The sequence below is a fragment of the Hippocampus guttulatus genome, chromosome 10 (assembly GCF_054856545.1).
Source record: "Hippocampus guttulatus isolate MCC_2025c chromosome 10, RoL_Hgut_1.0, whole genome shotgun sequence".
Taxonomy (NCBI): domain Eukaryota; kingdom Metazoa; phylum Chordata; class Actinopteri; order Syngnathiformes; family Syngnathidae; genus Hippocampus; species Hippocampus guttulatus.
In genome coordinates this window covers 20633028-20654781 of record NC_141270.1, presented here as the reverse complement: position 1 = coordinate 20654781, position 21754 = coordinate 20633028, and the positions used below count along the sequence as shown (strand labels likewise).

The 21754-nt window shown below is 41.7% G+C and overlaps 1 protein-coding gene across 4 annotated transcripts in view; it reads left to right on the top strand.

Annotated features, from left to right (window-relative positions):
- Nucleotides 1–21754, top strand: part of piezo1 (piezo type mechanosensitive ion channel component 1 (Er blood group)) — a 148711-nt gene that overhangs the window by 44595 nt on the left and 82362 nt on the right. For all 4 annotated transcript variants that reach the window (XM_086122242.1, XM_086122243.1, XM_086122244.1 and 1 more), the window contains 11 exons: nucleotides 1812–1884; nucleotides 2342–2445; nucleotides 8818–8897; nucleotides 12607–12781; nucleotides 13327–13432; nucleotides 15371–15552; nucleotides 16906–17054; nucleotides 17165–17323; nucleotides 19537–19634; nucleotides 20125–20291; nucleotides 20902–21078. In XM_086122242.1, coding sequence (XP_085978368.1) covers nucleotides 1812–1884; nucleotides 2342–2445; nucleotides 8818–8897; nucleotides 12607–12781; nucleotides 13327–13432; nucleotides 15371–15552; nucleotides 16906–17054; nucleotides 17165–17323; nucleotides 19537–19634; nucleotides 20125–20291; nucleotides 20902–21078 — 1470 coding nt within the window. The remainder of the gene's footprint in view (nucleotides 1–1811; nucleotides 1885–2341; nucleotides 2446–8817; nucleotides 8898–12606; nucleotides 12782–13326; nucleotides 13433–15370; nucleotides 15553–16905; nucleotides 17055–17164; nucleotides 17324–19536; nucleotides 19635–20124; nucleotides 20292–20901; nucleotides 21079–21754) is intronic.

The following is a 21754-nucleotide window of genomic DNA, read 5'->3' as shown; positions in this document are numbered from 1 at the left end:
TACTGTAACATAACTCATCCATTCATCCATCCATTTTCTGACCCGCTTGATCCTCCAAGGGTCGCAGGGCGTGCTGGAGCCTATCCCAGCCGTCTTCGGGCAGTAGGCGGGGACACCCTGAACTGGTCGCCAGACAATCACAGGGCACACATAGACTCACAACCATCTGCACTCACGCTCACACAATTTCAACTGTTCAGCGTTCACAACACTTTCTTTTGGTAGGTCCTATGCTTATAGTCAGCTACAGAACTCAATTTTCTGTAGGCCTTCAACAATTTGTCAAAATGGTCAAAAATGGCACAAATTTGAGAAAAATGGCTGAGAAAAAATGAAGAGAAAGTATATCCAAACACATAAACAAAAAATAAATAAATTTACAAGTACAAGACAGGATATCTGGGGCTGGAATCAAACACTGTACCTCTGCTCTGTGATGCGGACGTGCTCACTTGTCGATCACTGTCTCACTCTGCATTCTGCTTCATCTTTTGTTCCAAAAAATAAAACCAACAACAACAACAATAAAAAAATGTGGTCCCCCACTCAGCCCTACGCAGCATTGCACATGCACCTGATAAAACCCACCATTGCACTCTGGAGGAAAATGTACCATCGTGGAGGAAAATGTACTCGTTCTACATTAGAATTAAGACCCATGCAGTGCATTTTATTACTAAAGCACTTATGGGTAAACTACAAACTTGATTTCTTATGATAATTGTGTTTACAGGACGTGGGCATCAGAAAAAAATGCTATTAGCCACAGGAACAGAACTTTGTAAAACAGCTTTTTCATCATCTGCTCCTTTTGTTTCGAATAATCTTCAAGCCACATTAAATAACCAATTCATCCAACTAAGTATTTTAAAAATATTTCATGACATAACAATGCAACTGCTTTTAACTTGGTCCCTTTTTATTTGACTTATTTTATTTTAACAATTTTCTTTTTTTTTCTGTTATGTATTTCAAGCCTGTATAATGTCTACCGCACTACTGTGTGCAGTGTGTTTATTGTAGTATAGTTGTTTAGTTTCTATTGGGCAATTATCTGCCGCCTGTCTTGACCAGGACCCTTGATGAGAAGAATTTTTTTTCACTCTCCATTGTGGGACGTTGATTGTTCCAGTTCATTGCGATTTTGTAAAAGTAAATTCTAATGGTACAGTGATCCCTCGCTATTTCGCAGTTTGTTTATCGCGGCTTCAGTGCATCGCGGATTTTTTCAAACATATTCATAAAAAATAAAAAAAATCCATATACATTGTACTGTACAGTACTGTACAGTATATGTTGCTCTATGTGACTCGCTGTTGTTTTGCTGACTTTCACAGCTTCTCGCAGACCGTTTGCGGACTTTTTGTAGACTTAAAAAAATAATGTATTTACTGTACTTTGTTATTCATAAACTAACCTAACTTATACATGTGTAAATCTATGAGTATACAGCATTGAGTCATGTTAATTACTTCAAAATTTACTTGTACATGCATGTATATCATTAAATTTGGCCTTATAAATATTATGTGCATGTACCTATATGGAGGGGGCGGGGTTCGCTACTTCGTGGATTTTCGTTTATCGCGGGTGCTTTTGGTCCCCATTAACCGCGATAAACGAGGGATTAATGTATTTGCATAAGTTCTGCATGTTTTATTTGAATGCTGGACATGGACAGGTACCGCCTTTTTTTGTGGCACTTCTACAGTGGCCACCAGTGCAAAAATAAAGGAATTGGCTTCACTGATTTGATACTTTTGAAGGGGAGTGAGGAAGGTAATATGTTTTTTTTTCCCTCCATGTATCAGCTCATGCTCATGTGTGTGGGAAGAGAGCGCAGTCATGAAGAAACTGGGTCAGAAGAAAGTCCAACACAACTTGGTATGTTTTTTTGCATTATAGAGTATGTTATGTTATATTTCTTGAAGGGCATTGTAAAAGAAGGAAGAAAAAAATGGGAATCACACAAGGAGAAACTGCGGCAATGCAACTTGAAGTCTGAACGGGCCATCGTCTATCACTTACCTCTGCTTACACAGTAATAAAGTCATAATTACGGCCAATACTTACATAAATAAACACTCCAACCGCATTTCCTTTTCTGATCGTGTTTTCTTTCTCTATCTCTGTCCGTCCCTTCCTTCCAACTTCATACAACCTTATTGTGACCTTTATTGTACAAATTCCACTCCCCCGCGGGTTCCTGTGCCCTTGCACATCTTTTGTGAGGCTAGTTAGCTTGGCTATAATGCCTTTTAACATGGAAGGCATTATAGATTCATGATCGTCCTCTCATGTTTTATAACAGTCAAAACTGACAGGTGTTTTTCTTTGACAGGTTTTGGTGACGCAACTGGTGGCCGACAGACTGAAAACCCATTTTTAATGCTGGGAAAGAAGATCATGCAGCAGAGTTATGTCTGTGCTCTGATAGCAATGATGGTAATTATCAACATCAACTAATCTGGTAAATCTACCAAATGGCATACTCCATGACAAAAAGCCATAATGGAAATAGAAAGTCTAGACACACTTGTTCAAATGACAGGTTATCGTGGTGTTAAAAATGAGATCAAGAAGGCTTTTGCCTTTAATGTGACCTATGAGCTGTACGATTCAATGGAAGAAAATAATGAAATATTTTAAGTGGAAAAATGTCCGCACCTGCATTACTGTGCACACCCTCAAACTAATACTAATAATTGCTGCGCTTTTGGCTGTCATCAACAGTATTCAGGTTGAAGTCGATATCAGTGCAGCATATCTTGATGTGGAAATATTTCCGCACTCGTTTTTTGCCAAACTGCTCAAAATCTGTCAGATTGCAGTGACATCTCCTCTGCACTGCCCTCTTCAATCACCCCAAAAATGTTAGATGGGATTCAGGTCTGCGCTCTGGCTATTACAAAACCTTCATCTTCTGCTGTAGATTCGGGTTCTTTTGTTCATTTGGATGAGTGCTTTGGATCGGCTTCAGGACATGACCTTGTTGATCGTAGTTGCTTGTTTTTGACAATATTAGTGTAGCCTGTACTTCCTTGTGTGCGTTTCTACATACTTGTCCATTAAAGATGATTCTGAGAGAAAGAGAGGTGTGTGTGTGTGTGTGTGTGTGTGTGTGTGTGTGTGTGTGTGTGTGTGTGTGTGTATTAGAGCTGTCAAACAATCAAAATATTTAATCGAATTAAAAACGCAAATGTCATAATAAACTCTAACTCAAAATTAGTCGTCAATCCTCACACATTTTTTATCGTTTCTGATTTTCCTTTTATATTTTTTTGTCCTATTTTATCCCGTTTTAATGCTCTCGTCAACATGGAATCATGGATCAGTTTTCTATGTGCAAAATGCAAATATTTACTGAAACAACGATTTTCAATTTTACATGAACATTTTTCACTTGGAGCAGTTATTCACACATAATCGTTCACACAATATTACTGTCTATCAACAACATTGAAAAAAAATATTTTGCCACACAACAGCTCCTTGAACAGCTCTTTTTAGGGAATCAAAACAGAGCAATATAAAATTATAAAGTGCACATCTAAGGTAAACTAGTACTCAGCTTATAGTGGATTTAAGCTATGGTTGCATACTTCGTTTTTCTCAAGTTTGCTTTGAACACAGCAGTCAGGCTATGTTGATTCTGTTGGTCCTTCTTGCGCAGAAGTCTCGCTACGGTTTTGTGTAGACATCATTTCGGATGACCACACTTGGTTCGATGACAACACTGGAGACGTTTTCTTATTTTCAGTGTGTTTGCTACGACTGCCCCGCTGAACTCGCGATGTGCTTCAGCGCACAGTCACTGTCAGACGAACACGGAGAAGCTCCACCCGCTTTATTTGTATGGACACGGAACACTGTAACCTTCCACACAAAATAGTTCCAAACAAGTAACAATTGCGTCAGTGGCATACGTCGTACTCATAAGGCTATCTGCTCTTTATTCACCAGAGGCTCATCAACCTAGTCTCTTATTTCTCTCCCGAAACAGTGTCTTCTCCCGCTTGGTGTACCTTAGCCTTCTCCGCGACGTACAATTTCTGTAAAGAGCTTGTAATGGAGGCTCTCGCTGGCAATCCGTAGTGGAGTCGTTAGACGCAATGCGAATGATTTCAGCTTGAGTCGAGCTGTGGACAATGTTGACAGGATTGCATGCAGTCGCCATACATTTAGCTATGGCTTCAGCAAATATGTTCTTCTTCGTATCATCCATTGTCTTCGCTTTGAAATGATCCATAGCTGTCTGTCTGAGACGAGGGGTCGGGGTACTCACATCAGCTGTGTGCTTGGCCATTAAGTGGTATTTCAGACTCAACGTGCTATGATGATAAATCAGTTTATGACTGCAAAACATCCAGGTAACTTTGGTCTTGTCAGTAGAACTATCTGGCAACTTTTTAAAAGTAAACTTTCCATTCATAAACTCTTTAAGTATCCGTTTTCGGTGTTTCACGCGACCGTGGCTGGCAAAACAGACATGAGCGTGGACTTCTGCAGCACGCTTGTTGTTTTGTTTCCGGTTTATTTACAGTATACAACAACGTAAAATCCGCTGTGACGTGTGCCGCGTTAATCTCGCGGGAAAAAAATGTAATCATGTTAAAATTCATTGAAATTAATGCTGATAAAAACGCGCTAAATTGACAGCTGTAGTATATATATACACACACACACACACACACACTACATATAGCGGCTGGATAGCTCAGTTGGTAAGGCATCGGTTTGGCGTACGGGAGACGGTGGTTCGAATCCCACTGGGGGCAAAAAATGAACACATAACACCATCCAGTGTGGGTCCTTGGGCAAGATCCTTCACTCTCATACAATGATGAGAGACAATAAAACGAATGACATGCCGGCTCAAACGTCGCCCGGCCAAACAAGGCCTGCGTCAGGTGCTGGTTTGAGGTACAAGGTGAGATTGATGAGGTACAACGCAGGGTCCATGGTGAAGGGCCCCAGGCTGCCAGATCAGAGGAGGAGGTCATACCAGAGATTGGGAGGCAAGCCCCAATGAATGAAATGCTGAGCGAGGCAGCAACTGACCTGAAAGCTAAGATCATGGCGAGAATGAAAGCTGGGCAATCTAGAAACCGATTACAACGGCTATCTGACCATCTGTACCACCTGAAAGTCTCATGGAAAGTGTGAATGCAGCACTGAGGGCGATCCCGACCATAACGATCACGGAAACCAATGAGCTGATATACGCTTCAGCATCAGTGATCCGAGAGATGCTTGGCAAGAAGAGCAACCATGGAAGCCATGAGATACGTTACCCACCATGGAAAAGACGGTTGGAGGAAGATCAAGGCGGCTCGGAAAGATGTTAGTCAATTGACGGAGGCCCAGAGAGGTGTGATGAAAAGGACGATACCCGAGAAGTACATCCAGATGACCATACCTGAAGCACTCGAAACTGCCAAACAAAGGCTCCAAGCCTTGTCCAGCCGCCTAAAGCGGTACACGAAAGAGAATGAGGCCAGACGAATAAACAGGCTGCTCGCAACACAACCTGCGAAAGTGTACGCTCAGTGGCAGGGTCCTAACAACAGAGCTGACCCACCAAGACTGGAAACTGAAAGGTACTGGAAAGGCATATGAGAAGGAGGTTGCACATAACAGCAGTGCACAATGGCTGGTGACCCTGAGAGAGGAGCACAGCAACCTCCCTGAACAGAACCCAGTTACCATAACAGTGGCAGACATACAGGAAAGAGTCTCAGATATGAAGAACTGGAATGCACCAGGCCCGGACATGGTCCACACCTACTGGCTAAAGAAACTCACAGCACTCCATGAGCGCCTAGCAGCACAAATGAACCAGCTGCTGAGGGATGGGACTCACCCAGGATGGCTAACCGAAGGGCGAACGATCCTGATCATGAAGGATCCCTCAAAGGGTGCAGTCCCATCCAACTATCGGCCAATAACCTGTCTCTCCACAACATGGAAGCTCATGTCAGGCGTCATTGCGGCTAAGATAAGTGGACACATGGATCAATACATGAGCGAAGCACAGAAGGGCATTGGTAGAGATACCAGAGGAGCCAAACATCAGCTCCTGGTTGACAGAACAGTCGCACAAGACTGCAGGTCCCGACGTACCAACCTGTGCACAGCCTGGATTGATTACAAGAAAGCCTATGACTCGATGCCACATACATGGATCACTGAATGCTTGGAGTTGTATAAGGTGAACAGGACCCTAAGAGCCTTCGTTGCGAACTCGATGAGGATGTGGAAAACCACACTTGAAGCCAATGGCAAGCCACTTACCCAAGTGTCCATCAAATGTGGCATATATCAAGGTGATGCACTCTCCCCGCTGCTGTTCTGCATAGGACTGAACCCCCTAAGCCAAGTAATCACCAAGACAGGCTATGGATACCGCCTCAGAAATGGTGCTACGATCAGTCACCTCCTCTACATGGATGACATAAAGCTGTATGCTAAGATTGAAAGGGACATAGACTCCCTGATCCACACAACTAGGATCTACAGCAGCGACATCGGGATGTCATTCTGGCTTGAGAAATGTAATTGGACGGTGACTAAGAGAGGAAAGGTAGTCCGCACTGAAGGGGTCTCACTCCCTGAAGGAACAATAGCAGACATTGAGGACAGCTACAAGTACCTCGGTATGCCACTAGCCAATGGCAACCTCGAACTGGCAACAAGGAAAGCGGCTATGGCCAAATACCTCCAGCGAGTGAGTGTGTGTGTGTGTGTGTGTGTGTGTGTGTGTGTGTGTGTGTGTGTGTGTGTGTGTGTGTGTGTGTGTGTGTGTGTGTGTGTGTGTGTGTGTGTATATAGAGAGAGAGAAACGTTTTCTTAAATAGAAGGGGCATACGGATGCGGTGGCTGATTGTTATTTCATTGGATCTCAACATATTACCTGCATTTGATAGTTGCATTATTGTTTTTGCAAGTTGTAGTGTAGTGTAGTGTTTTTTCCCCCCATAAGATAAGGCTTCTTTTTTAACACATTACCATTTCTGATAGACATACAGTATGACAGGAGATTACTGTCGCTTGTACTAAACAGACAGACCTGGCCAAAAATTGAAGCTTCTTGTCAGCCTTTTTTTTTCATCAATTTGAGAGGGACCTCCAATTATTGGTAGTATCACTGCTATGCCATATTTTCTCCACTGGATGAGATCTTTCTTCAGCATATCATATGCTATATTTAATACCGTGAAAATTGTGTACCCTCCTGACAGATATCTTTGATCGATGAGATCTCTCTGTTGCTGTGGAAAACTCACTGCGGTCCACAGTTTGGGCTATAAGATGTGGGTGCAAAAAAGTCAGGAAAAGACTACTAGAAATAATCTAATCTTTATTTGGAGTTAAGCAGAGGCACTAAATGGCGGTGTTGTGTGTTCTCACTCATTTTACATGAGTTCAATGTGATGTGGTTGTGCACACTTGTGAAATCACGTTATCTTTTTATTTCCCTCTTTGATAGATATCTTGTTTTTTAATTGAGTTGGATGGGTTTTAGGTCAATAATGGTGGGAAGTTTAAAAATTATTTATCTTGGTCTCATGTTTCTCATCATAAAAAGCTGGTATTTCAACGGAGGTGTGTGGACTTCTTATATACAAAGTATGTACTTTATTTTGAAAGCACAATGTTTCAATTTTATGTTCACAGAATACATTTAAAATACAGTATTTCTAAATGGGAATGGACAGTTTGTTTTTGTCCCATGGGTTTTCACCCCAACTCATCGAAAGAAAAGCACTATAACGGGGGTCGGCAACCCATGGCTCGAGAGCCGCATGCAGCTCTTTCGCACCGTTTTACTGGCTCCCTGAAGCCTTTTCAAAAATGTTTTAAAAAGAAAAAAAGATGGTGGAAGGAAATATATTTTTTGTTTTAATATGGTTTCTGATGGAGGACAAACATGACACAAACAATCTTAATGTTTTCCAATGTTGTAAAAATGTGTATCATAAATTATATTTCAACTTTTCTGTCAACGAAGATTTGCGTCATAGCCTGCGACACACGTTACGATAAGCAGGGCGGGATGTCATTCAGGTGGCTGTTGTAAGTAAGTAAATAAATAAATAAATAACTGTGTTTCATCTACAATTCACCGAGGGTAATGGCAAAGAATGGGAATCTGGAGGGCTGAGAGAGGCATTTTTAAACAGTTCACACGCTGTACAAGTGCGTCCCATGCCTCATTCATCTTAGCGGCCGTTGCTCATTATGGCATGCGTGTTTAAGTGCTTGCATCTACATGCGTGTGCGGTAACGGGTCAATCGTGGGAGGTTGTTTGATCAAAAAGTAGATCTTCGGTCAAAAAAGGGTGGGCACCCCTGCACTGCAGGGGAAAAAAAACATTTAATCATGAGGGCTCAATGTGTATTTGGAACCAACTTAGTCGTTTGATCGTAGGCTAATACAGATACATACAGCATCTGTTGCCTTCATTATAAGGCTTGTAATTTTTTGCGACTCCAGACATATTTGTTTTTGTTTTTTGTGGGGGGGTTTTTTGGTCCAATATGGCTCTTTCAACATGTTGGGTTGCCAACCCCTGCACGAGACCAATTCATCCATCTACATGAACTGGAACCTATCCCAGTCTCAGGGCACATACAAAGACAGATAACCATTCACGCTCACACGCATATCATCAGGGAGTGGGAATTGAAAGAATCCAGCTTTCACACAAGTCAGGGGAATGTGCCACTACACCATCAGTGACTGCACCAAACATATGTAACATGAAATTTTGCAGCTATTTAAATATTGAACGTCCGTTTTTTCTTGTTGTTCAGGTTTGGAGCATCACATACCACAGCTGGCTGACATTTGTGCTACTGCTATGGGCTTGTCTCATCTGGATTCTGCGAGCGAGGTTAAAAACTATCCCACTAATTGCAATGCATGGAATAGAAAAGTAAATGTGTGTGTGTGTGTGTGTGTGCATATATATATATATATATATATAAATATATATATATATATGTATATATGTATATATATATATACATATATATACGGCCGCCCGAGATATATATATATATATATATATCTCGGGCGGCCCGGTACCAGTGGTTAGCACGTCGACTTCACAGTGCAGAGGTACCGGGTTCAATTCCAGCTCCGGCATCCCTGTGTGGAGTTTGCATGTTCTCCTCGGGCCTGCGTGGGTTTTCTCCGGGTACTCCGGTTTCCTCCCACATTCCAAAAACATGCATGGCAGGCTGATTGAACTCTCTAAAAATTGTCCCTAGGTGTGAATGTGAGCATGGATGGTTGTTTGTCTCTGTGTGCCCTGCGATTGGCTGGCAACCGATTCAGGGTGTCCCCCGCCTACTGCCCGAAGACAGCTGGGATAGGCTCCAGCACCCCCCGCGACCCTAGTGAGGATTAAGCGGTTCGAAAAATGGATGGATGGATATATATATCTCAGTGGCGGATGCTGGTCTGTCAAGGAGGGGAAGCTCAATTTTGGCCTACAGCATAAAATGTGTCTGTTTATTTATACGTGGATTCTCCTCTTCGTTCCTTTTCAAGAAATTGATCTGTGACCCTGTCATACCAACAAGGCGTCTTTTCCAGGGACTAGTGTCCTACAACTACAGCAACTACAATAAAACCCACCAGAAATAAAAGATTAATTTGTCGCTAGTTGTTTACAACAAAGAGTGTAGCTAAGTTGATTAGGAGAAGTCTCCAGCTCAACTCAGAACAGAATGTGAATTGAAATATTGCTCACACGGATGCCTACACTAAAAGGTCGGTGATTGGCTCATTTCGATGTCAATCAAACTGGCACACAGGCTCAGACAGATCATCCAATCTGATGCAGAAAAGCCTGGCGTCCAGCCACTGCCATCCAGTCCCAGAGACGCCGAGCGTCCGTGGGTGGAACAAAAAACAGCTTGTATCCAAGTATCCAATGACTCGTCTCCGTTCAATGCATTGGGACAACCTACCCTGAACTCTCGAGACGCTCAGCGTCCGGGCAGTAGACGCTCAGCGTCCACCGTTTAAAGCACAGCGAAGCTGCGGGAATGAATGTGAAGGGAGTCGCGTCGTAACCAGTAAGAAGAGGTTGATTCAGAACAAAAGTTGAGGACGTTGTAGCGCATATTTAGTCAATGACATGTACACACAATGAAATTTACATTCACTTTACTTACTTGATCACTTATTCTTTGGCATTTTAGGGGAAGCTGAGCTTCCCTTGCAGTCTGAGAGCAATCGCCACTGATACATAGAAAAAATTTTAAAAATCCTTGTCTCACCCCTCGGGTGGTGTCCGTCCCTCATTTAGCTCGGGTCCTCTACCAGAGGCCAGGAAGCTTTAGGGTTCTGCGCAGTATCCTTGCTGTTCCCAGCACTGCACATTTCTGGACTGAGATGTCCGATGTTGTTCCCGGGATCTGTTGCAACCACTCATCTAGTTTGGGGGTCACTGCCCCGAGTGCTCCGACCACCACAGGCACGACTGTCACCTTTACCTTCCAGGCTCTCTCCAGCTCCTCTCTGAGCCCTTGGTATTTCTCGTGTTCCTTCTTTCTGATGTTTCCATCACTTGGGATCGCTACATCCACTACAACGGCTTTCCTCTGCCCTTTATCTATGATCACGATATCTGGTTGGTTCGCCATTACCATCTTGTCAGTCTGGATCTGGAAGTCCCACAGCTCTGTCATTCTCCACCACCTTCGGAGGTGTTTCCCATTTTGACCTTGGGGTTTCCAGTCCATACTCCGCACAGATGTTTCAGTAGACTATGCCAGCCACCTGGTTATGGTGTTCCATGTAGGCTTTCCCTGCCACCATCTTACACCCTGCAGTTATGTGTTGGATCGTCTCAGGTGCCTCTTTGCACAACCTACACCTTGGGTCTTGTCTGGTGTGGTATATCTGGGCCTCAATGGCTCTGGTGCTCAGGGCCTGCTCCTGAGCAGCCAGGATGAGTGCCTCTGTGCTGTCCTTCAGGCCAGCCCTCTCTAGCCACTGATAGGACTTCTTGAGATCAGCCACTTCAGTTATGGTCCGGTGGTACATCCCATGTAGGGCTTGTTCTCCCATGATGGTCCCTCTTCCAGCGCCTCATCCTCTGTTCCCCATTGCCTGAGACATTCTCTGAGTACGTCATCCGTTGGAGCCTTCTCCTTGATGTATTCACGGAGCTTGGATGTTTCATCCTGGACAGTGGCTCTTACACTCACTCGTCCCCGGCCTCCTTCCTTTCGGCCTGCATACAGTCTCAGGGTGCTGGATTTGGGATGAAACCCTCCATGCATGGTTAGAGCTTTCGGGTCTTAATGTCCGTGGTCTGAATCTCTTCCTTTTGCGACCTTATTATTCCTGCAGGGTATCTGATCACTGGCAGGGCACAGCTGTTTATTGCCCGGGTCTTATTCTTGCCATTGAGCTGGCTTCTTAGGACTTGCCTCACTCGCTGGAGGTATTTGGCCGTAGCCGCTTTCCTTGTTGCCAGTTCGAGGTTGCCATTGGCTTGTGGTATACCGAGGTACTTGTAGCTGTCCTCAATGTCTGCTATTGTTCCTTCAGGGAGTGAGACCCCTTCAGTGCGGACTACCTTTCCTCTCTTAGTCACCATGCGACTACATTTCTCAAGCCCGAATGGCATCCCGATGTCGTTGCTGTAGATCCTGGTTGTGTGGATCAGGGAGTCTATGTCCCTTTCGCTCTTAACATACAGCTTTATGTCATCCATGTATATATAAACATACCCAATTCCAATGAAGTTAGAATGTTGTGTTCAACATGAAAACAAAAGACTATATTTTGCAAATCATTATCAACCTACTGTATGTTCATACTGATCAACTTTATTATTTTTAGCTTTTAAATTTAGCTAATTGTAAATGATCATTGACTTTGAATTTAATGGCTGAAAAAAAAAGAACTGAGACAGCTGGCAAAACAGAAATTTGAAGAATGCTCATCAAATATCATTCCACCAATGTGGAAAGTATCAACGCAGGCCTAGAGCAACTTCTTGCAGTTTAATGTGAAAATAACATGTGAAATGGTTTAATTGTTAATAATTTCACACATAAGTTGCACACCCAGCCAAACTATGAAAAATAACTGTGACTTATAGTGCGGAAAATATGGTATTTTTAACACTATATGGCGCTTCGGAGTATAAGGCGCACCTTCAATGAAAGGCCTATTTTAAAACTGTTTTCATATCCGGGGTGCACCGTATTATCAGGTGCATAGAATAGAAGCTACAATAGTGGCTGAGGTTGCGTTATGCATCAACTAGATGGACCTACGCTACAGGGAATACAATACAATACAATACAATAAAGCTTTATTTATATCGCGCTTTCACAACCGTACGATGCAACAAAAGTGCTTCACAGAACATTTAAAATACTGCATCTAAAAAAACTCAATATTGAACCATATTTCAGGCGCACCCTCATCTTTTGAGAAAATTGAAGTTGCGCCTTATCGTGCAGAAAAGACTGTAGTGTCTCAGCTAATGTTGAGTGTTTTTACATGACAAACATCTTGATTCTAATGTCTGTTTGAATTTATTGCTAAGAACTGGTCTTGTTCTCTTTTTGTAGACGACATGCAGCCATGCTGTGTTCCCCATTTATCATGGTCTATGGTCTGGCACTGTGTTGTCTGCAATATGTATGGGCCATGGACCTTGAACTGCCTACCACCATGGGAACCATGAGTCTCAGACAGCTGGGGCTAGATAAAGCCCAGTACCCATGTCTGAGACTGGGAGCTATGGTACAGTAAAAAAGAAAACCTTTTTACAGAAAAATTGAACAACTACAGACTCTTAAATTCTATGCTCAAGAAGACAAGTATAGCTACGTCTGAAGTTGGCCAGTTCACATCTAAATGATTAAAGGTGAAACCAGCGTTGAATTATTTTGCAATGCATTGATGTTTGGGGCTGTTTTTCTGCAAAAGGTAAGGTAATAGGAGACTCCACAATCACAGATGAACAGTAAAATCTTGAGCGAAAACTTTCTCCGAATTAAAAAATGGGCTGTGGATGTCTTTACATATGGTTCCATATTTTCTTTGGCCATGGTGATAAAGTGCAACTGTTTTCATGGCCGTTTCCCCCTCTTTTAACTATAGCTGTACTATGGAATCTGGAAAAAGTAGAGCTCTCTGCATATATCCATTCTGGTACTATAAAGTGCATGTATTTCCAGAGTTAGATTTGGCTCCACCTTTTGGTGTAATTCTGTTTTAAACAAGATTCGCATTTTCTTCAATTCTCAGTTTGTCATTTTTTTCCCCATCTTTTTTTTTCTCTTCAGCTCCTGTTCACCTCAACTTTCTGGCTATTAGTACGTCAGTCGGTGAAGGAAAACTTCAGCAAGAGAAGGACAAGGGCTACACCACTTGAAGAAGTCACTTCAACAGGTATTTTATTTTATTTTTTAACTTAAATCTTAAACCAAAATGTGCCTTCATTGTTGCATGCATGCACTCACGCATGCCCGCACACACACAAACACAGTTTACAGATGAATAAATATAATCATGGATCCAAAAAAAAACTCTGAGAACAATCTTCAAATCTCAATAAACTCCAAACAGTGAAGCCAGTGCCCGGATTTAAACCCAAGACCTCTGCACAGTGAGGTAGCCAGTCGATCAAAGTGCCCCTCAAGAACAATTAAATAGACAAACTTTAAGTTGATGAGTTGCGATCCACCTGAAATTCGAGCTAAGGGGTGGATACCTCACAGATCTTCCTGTCTTTTGGAGATAAAAGTGCTCCTCTTTTGTTGTCTCGCTGGCTTGCCCCAAAAATCTCTTGATGTACTGACTGCTTTCCATGTTTCTCTGACCACGCCTTATACTGAAAGACCGCTCGCTTCCTGGCAATCTTTATTTTTGCTAATTCTCCTTTTTCTTTTTAATGGTTGTGCTCCCACGAGTGCTAAGTCCCTCCCGATATCACTGGCAATGAAGTTCAGTTGATTTCTCATCCCTCCGCAACCCCGCGAGCCACAAGAAACCCAACCAAGCTTTTTTTTTCCTGTTTCTTGCCTGCGTTTTTCTTTTTCTTTTCTTCCTCTGCAAACAAGTTGAAATTACTCGCACCTGTTCATTCTGTGCGACTGTGCTGATCAAACGTAAATGCCAACTGTGCAGCTCAATAGGGCTTCAATTTGGTGTGTGTAAAAAAATTGTGAACACTAGTAAAGTGAGCATTTCATAAAGTCTGCCACTGTCACAAGTTATTACCACCTTCTCACGTTTATCATTTAGATGCCCCATTTCTCCCTTATATCACATTTCTGATATTATTGTTTTATATGCTTCATTCATTTAGACTTTCCGTAGAATAGAATGTTGTTGTATGATTTGTATGTTTCAATAGCAATGGTTATTCAACATTTTCCAAATACTGTACAGAAATCCAGCCTTAATTGTTTGTGTGTTTGGGTCAAAGTACGGTATTCACCTCTATTTGGTAAAAGAACTCTTCATTTAGTTTATTGTAGCCCCCCTCAGATTTAAAAGCTGATTGAATTAGGATTTTATTCTCATTTACCTTCTAAAATATTTTAACAATTGACGTGGTACCCCTTGAGGCGAGCAGGAGTAATAGAAGAATTTCGCTATTTTTTACCGATACTCTGACTATTCTCGCTACATCATACAATAATTAAGATAACGGATCACTTTATTACTTGAAAAGGTGCACATGTATAAATGTACCATTTTTCAGTTTTTTCATGTAAACGGAACGTTTAATGCTAAGAAATCAAGTTAATAACAGACTCCTGGAAAGTCCCTAGCGCGTAACAAAAATTGTAGCATATGGGGCAAAATGAATGGCAGACCAGTGTAATTTAAGGTAAATAATATGACAGGACGAAAGACATTTGAGGCCAGCATAACGACGAGTCTGGAACGCAAACAACAAGAAAAGGACTTATTTGTCTATTTATTAAAGAAGTAAATTATACAAAAAAAAGTGTAGTCTTTGTTTGTTTGTCTTAATTTGTTTGATTGAAATACTATATCGCTTTCGGCTGGATGTCTCTCATGTCCAGCTCCTTCTTCTCCGCCCTGTTGCCAGTCGCGTGACGTCATGACAATTCGTTCCATCAATGAAATATTCGAACATACTACAATATATTTTAAACAAATGGAATCTAACATTTCCATGAAATAATAATGACAATTATTTCAACTTGGTTATGAAATATGCGAATTCAACATATCAATACTAAATGGCATATGGAACACACCACAAAAATCGACCAATATTAAATTGGCACCTACAGATGTTTATGTCTTCTCAAATTTACCTCCCTATTCTCTTCTAACTGTCTTTCCGACAAGAGATCCATTCGACAAATGAATCTCTGCTCAAGGTCCTGGGAGGCATGGTCCTGAGTTTTTATGCCAAATATTGGATCTACGTGTGTGGTGGGATGTTCCTCATGGTGTCTTTTGTGGGAAAACTTGTTGGATACAAGATCATCTACATGCTGCTTTTCCTGCTCTGCCTCTGTATATATCAGGTAGGAATATGAAAACAGTCTATTTGTGTACACTGCTTTTATTTTATTTTTTTTAATGATCCACAATGAAATGACATTATAGTGTTGCAAATTATGAGATATGCCTTTTTCACTCCGAAATGGGGGGATGGGCGCGTCAGTAAATTTTGCAGGTCCGTCATTTGTCATACGGCAGCAGCTCGGCCACCTGTCCATCATCGACAGCCGATCATTATTTCAATATCACTGTCATCATGAGTCCATCACTTCATTATTGTAACCACACTTCCTTTACTGCTAAAATACCATTCATTGCGGCTATTTTAGGACTATCAGTCAAAAGGTTTTTACAAGGGTAACAGCAGTGGTGGGCGCGTCAGGAAATTATAACGGTCCATCATTTGTCATTCGCCAGCGGCCAGCCCGCCATCTATCCATTTTTTAATTTGCTTATCCTCATAAGCATCGCGGGGTGCGCTAGAGCCTATCCCAGCTGTCTTTGGGCAGTAGGTGCAGTACACCCTGGAGTGCTTGCCAGCCAATCACAGGGCACAACCACACCGAGGGACAATTATGAGTGTTCCATTAATCTGCCATGCATGTTTTTGGAATGTGGGAGGAAATCGGAGTACCTGGAGAAAACCCACACAGGCGTGGGGAGAACATGCAAACTCCACACAGGAAGGCCGGAGCTGGAATTGAACCCTGCACCCCCGCACTGTGAGGCCGACATGCTAACCAGTCGATCACCGGGCCGCCCTTGCCAAAACCTAAAAATCGTTAATAAAACAAATACTACATGTGGCGAACGTCAGAAAGAACAGAAGTGACTCATCTTAGGGCCACAACCATTCTCCAGTCAGGAAAAACTGAATAGCATGACCGATTAAATCGTCAGAGGATCGGCAATAAGAATTACCGTGGATGGCACAGAAAAATGACAAGTTGTTGTTGTTTTTAAATTGACAGATCTGGTTTAATGTGTGGTGTTACATTTGCATTGAGCTCTGACGCATTACCGTCCATAAATTTAAAAAGAAACTAGGAAAATAACATATGAAAAGATATTATTCCGTGGTGACCCACAAGCGAGAGACATTCACCCTGACCTTTAAGGGAGGGGGCTCAGTTCAAAGGGAAGATAGACTTAAAAGGGATTTTCAACTTGAAAGGTTTGAAGGAAAGTAGTTTACCGCTTCCTCTGTAAAAATTTGTTTTGTTTGGAGAGTAAAAAGAGACTGGCCTTACCTTCATCTCCTCGTCTCATTATTTACAGCAGTCTTCATTTTACTGTTATTTTACAACTCTGTGGTTCACATTGAAACATCCCCCCACCCCCAAAATCATATTTTTGCTTGTCTTGACATTTTTAAGGTATACTATTCTATCTGGAGGCGTCTACTGAAGCTCTTCTGGTGGCTTGTAGTGGCCTATACGATGTTGGTGTTGATCTCCATCTACACATACCAGTTTGAAGAATTCCCTGATTATTGGAGGAATTTTACTGGGCTCACAGAACAACAGTAAGATCTTGCTTGACACTCTTGTCTCTTTGTTCCACCAATTTGTTTTAACATTACCTCAGTGTGAAAGTCAAATAAATGTGGGCTAATCAAGTCCTTTGTCTCCTAAGGCTTGCAGCGATTGGTCTGGAGACATTTGCCCTCTCAGAGCTCTTCAGAAGTATTCTCATCCCTGGATTTTTCCTGTTGGCCTGTATTCTGCAGTTACACTATTTCCACAAACCCTTCATGAGAATCACTGACCCTGAACATGTTACACCAATTCACCGGTAAGCCCACTCGTAAATTATTTAATTTGCTATTTAATAGTAATACCTATGTGGCATGTAATGCTTTACCTTTCGATATGGCAAAGGTATTACTTGTTCACACTTGTGCAAATAGCAAAATAATAATTGCACGTAAAACTGAACATGATATATTAGACAGTATGTACAAGAATCCACAGTTACTCTTGAGAATGTTGCATCAGTATGTGGGCTACCATTTTCCGATCAGGACTGACCATGATTTAATTAACTGTATGAGCTCGCAATGGCACACGTTCATTATTAAAGCATTGATTAAGATTAAGTTTTAAAAGTGCTTAAAAGTAATCACATTTTGAAGACGTCCTGTAAGTGTAAAGCACTTTACGACAGCTGTAGCTGTTGTGAAAGCACCATCTAAATAAAGATGCATCGCATTGTATTATGACATAATGGAGAATGAACAGGAAGGTGTATGGAAAGTAAGACTTAAACCTTTAGGCCTTTTATGTACCGTATTTTCCACACTATAAGGCCCACTTAAAAGCATTTAATTTTCTCAAAAGCCAACAGCGCGCCCTATAATCTGATATGCTTTATGTATGTTGTTAGTTACAGTCTCTTTATAGTCCCCATTGAGTTGTTTCCCTGTTAGCCATTGAGTTGTTTCCCTGTTAGTGTTTCTATGCCATCTAATGGTGAATATTTGCAGGAATCAATTGTAACCTAAAAGGCTTCTGCCCGACACTCATTGACATGTGCATTTTCCAGCACATATTCAAACAGACAAGTACTTTGTGAGCTCTGCGCAGCCATTATGAAACAAAGATAATACCAGAAACATAGTTAACTACTGACTAAAGGAAGGAAGGAGGAGACAAGCAAGACTTCTAAGGATATTTAGCCCCTTGTGGATGTGAACCCGTGAGGTTGTGTGCCTTTTTGTTGAATTAATTGTCTTTGTAACATTTGTATTTGCATGTTTCATGTCCGTGTTCATGACCAGTTCTCACGGCTTGCCAATGAATAAACCCTGTATTGTTATGGACTTTGTGTCGTGCTTCATGCTGCATCCTGAGGGAGTGACATATGGATCAATATTCTGATTTCTTGAATGTAGTATTTTTAAATGTCTGTAAAGAACGTTGATATAGCTGCAGCGGTTGTTCCAATTTTAGGATGTGTGTAACCGAAGTAACACTGCAGCGGTTGTGAAGGAGCTATATAAATAAAGCTGTATTGTATTAATTATCTTGTATTCCCTTTAGCGTAGCTCCATTTAGTGGATGCATAGCACAACCGCAGCCAGGGCTTGATAGACAGAAAGCTGTATTGTATTACCTTTAGCGTAGCAACATCTAGCGGATGAATAAACCAACCGCAGCCACTATTGTAGCTTCGATTGTATGCGCCTTATAATGCCAGTGTGCCCTATACAGTCAGTCCTCGGTTTTCGAACGTCTCTGTTCTCGACCAAATCGTTTTTCGACCAAAAATTTTGAGTTTTCTTATGCCTCGGATTATGACCGAAAATTGGTTCTTGACCAAACTGAGCGCACTTGAATGCACCACTTGACTCTTCTCGCCTTCCTTACACGAGGAAGTGACGCTTCCTCGTATAGCGTTCCATTGTGAGCAGATGTGTTCAATAAAGATTTTTTTTTTTTAAAGAGCGTGGCTTCGGTTTTCGAACAGCCTTCTGGAACGGATTATGGTCGAAAACCGACGTATGACTGTATATGAAAGCAGTTTTAAAATAGGCCATTCACTGAACATGCGCCTTATAATCCGAAGCGCTTTATAGTGCAGAAAATACGGTACATTAATTGTTGGATGGTTAACTTGGATACTTTATATGTGGAAAAGCCGCTAAAAATCATGTCTTGAGTTTTTGAGCATGTCTAGATGTTGCCAGGTATGGCTGGTGAATGACCATTTTGTAGGTAGACCAGTGGTTTACTGTCCCGGTGGCAAACAGCTTGTTAGTGGCAATGTTACCCTGTGTATGAGACAGTATTGAGGGTGCAAACCTCCTGTTGTGTTTAGAGAGAGGCTTTCTTGGTTGACTTGGAATGACCTCCACTGCTTTCTCAAACCATCAGATCTCTCTGTCCAGTGTTTTGACATTGTATAATCCTTTGAGATGCACATTATTTCAGAATCTGGACCTGAAGGGTTTGGGGTGGTGTATTTTTCACCCCCTCCTATACTGGGATGTTTTTTGTTGCTTCCAGGAAAAGCAGCTGTGACCAGACTGGTTCAACTAATATCGGAACGGCCTCTGACTTGGAAGAAGTGTTAACCAATATTGTCGACGAATCAGATGATAAAGGTACAAGTTTTTCCTTCATTTATCCTACCACTAAACTTATCCGAGCACTTTGCTAGCTAGCAAACACACATCCCATTCTTCCCATTCTCTGGGAAGATTGCTGTTCTGTATGAACGTCACAAAAATCAAAAATGTATTTTCGATACTGATAGCACACTCTTAGGCCAGTGACACGAATGTAAGCTTTATGAAAAGCGGTTGAGAAATGAGCAAGTTATGAATTGATTTTGATGCACGTGTATTGTTGCCACCACCACCACCAATGTTGCAGACCTGAGCTGGGCTGACATTTGGGTTTGGTCAGTCTCCGCAATCAGTCATGTATTTTTTTCGGGGGGAATTCTTTGTACGTGACTGTATTTCTTGAACAGAATTTGTCAGTATTGGTGACTCCTCAACTGGTCTGAAAAAAAGTTGTATTGAACATCCGTGGATGCATTTAGCATAATTCTTTCCTAGTTATTCATGACATGTTTCCTTCTCTTTTCAGTGGAGTTTATGCCCAGTAAATGGGGTCTGGTGATTGACAGGTTACTGGTCCTATTTAAAAAGTCCTCAGACATTCTCAACAAAGGTCAGGTCTTTCTCTGGACTCTTCTGGAGCTTCACATCATTAAGATGGTGGCATTCTACTGCGTGTGGGTTGCACTTGAAGAGGTAAGTACAGAAAACAATGTTGTGGAACCAAATCACATGATTTAAATATATCCTGCACGCCTGATTTAAAATTAGTTTGATCTTTGAACAACAATAAGCTAGAGCCACTTCAAATAATTTACGCAACATAAAATAGATTAAAATTTTTTTAAATAGTAATCTAAATTTCTCTCTTATACCATTGGTTATTTGCCACCCTTAATGAATGACACTCCAAAGTGCCTCCAAGGTTTAACAAAATCTGAATGCCGAATGCTTATTGACCTCTTGATTTAATTTGACTTTGGAAACAATTTCTTCGATAAGAATATGAGGGCCAAATTGTAGCCATCATAAATCATTTATTAACTGTGGAAGCAATATTATAAGTAACATTTTAAAATAAGTAGTGGTAATCTCGTAATCGATTTAAATAATTTAGCCACTGTTTGGATTAAAATGTTAAAACAAAGGCTTTCAAGGCTTTCAAGTTAATAGTACCACTCCATCCCTGCTCAACTTTGGCAAGCAATATAGTGAATTGAAGCTTCAGATGAAACATTGTTTACAAAAAACAAATATGTATTTAAAAATGCATTCAACCTAATGTTTTATTTTATGTTTGTTGTAGCCATCTGTGCTTAACCTGGTTCTGGTGGTGCTGTGGTCTTTGGCAATGCCATTCAGTCGCTTCAGACCGATGGCTTCCAGTCTGTCAACAATCTGGGTGTGCGTAATCATCATGTGTAAAATGCTGTACCAGCTGAGTGTCGTCAACCCTACCGAGTACTCCAACAACTGCAGCCTGGTGAGACTTGTATGAACTCACCTCACCAATACATCTCGCATAAACCTGTTAGTTAATTTCACGGTTTCTGATTTGGAATGACCAATGGGGAATGTCTCGAAATTCCCGATGGCCACCAAGCCCTTGTGTGCGTGTGTGCGCGTGTGTGCGTGCGTGCATGTGTGTGTATGTGCGTGGGTGTGTATAAGTGTCTGTAGATGAAAAGATTGCGATCTTTTTCACCCAATACCAAATCACATGATTGATCCTGATTTCCGACCACGTGATTGGATCGGGACATGCCGAACTAAGATGCTCTCAATACTGCCTGGTCAACCTACCTGATTCTGTTTGGCTCCAATAACCTCAAGGCTCTTCTCTCCACAATAAACTACTCAAACCCAGTGACCGCACGGCCTGCTCCTTCATCATTGAAATCTGACGCCTTCCTCTCGCACACAAGATTTTTTTTACACTTAATTTACATTAGGTATGGGCAAGTGATGACCCGCGGGCTGCAAGACGCCCATGTCCACACTCTGAGTGGCCCCTTGAAAAATTGTGGCTCTTCATCATTTAAGTTGTCCATCAGTGATCTACACCAACATTTGCAGCTCCTTGTGTTCCGATCATATCTTATTATAACTTTAATTATAACTTATAATTTATATAATTTCCGGTCTGTCGTCTGTACCCA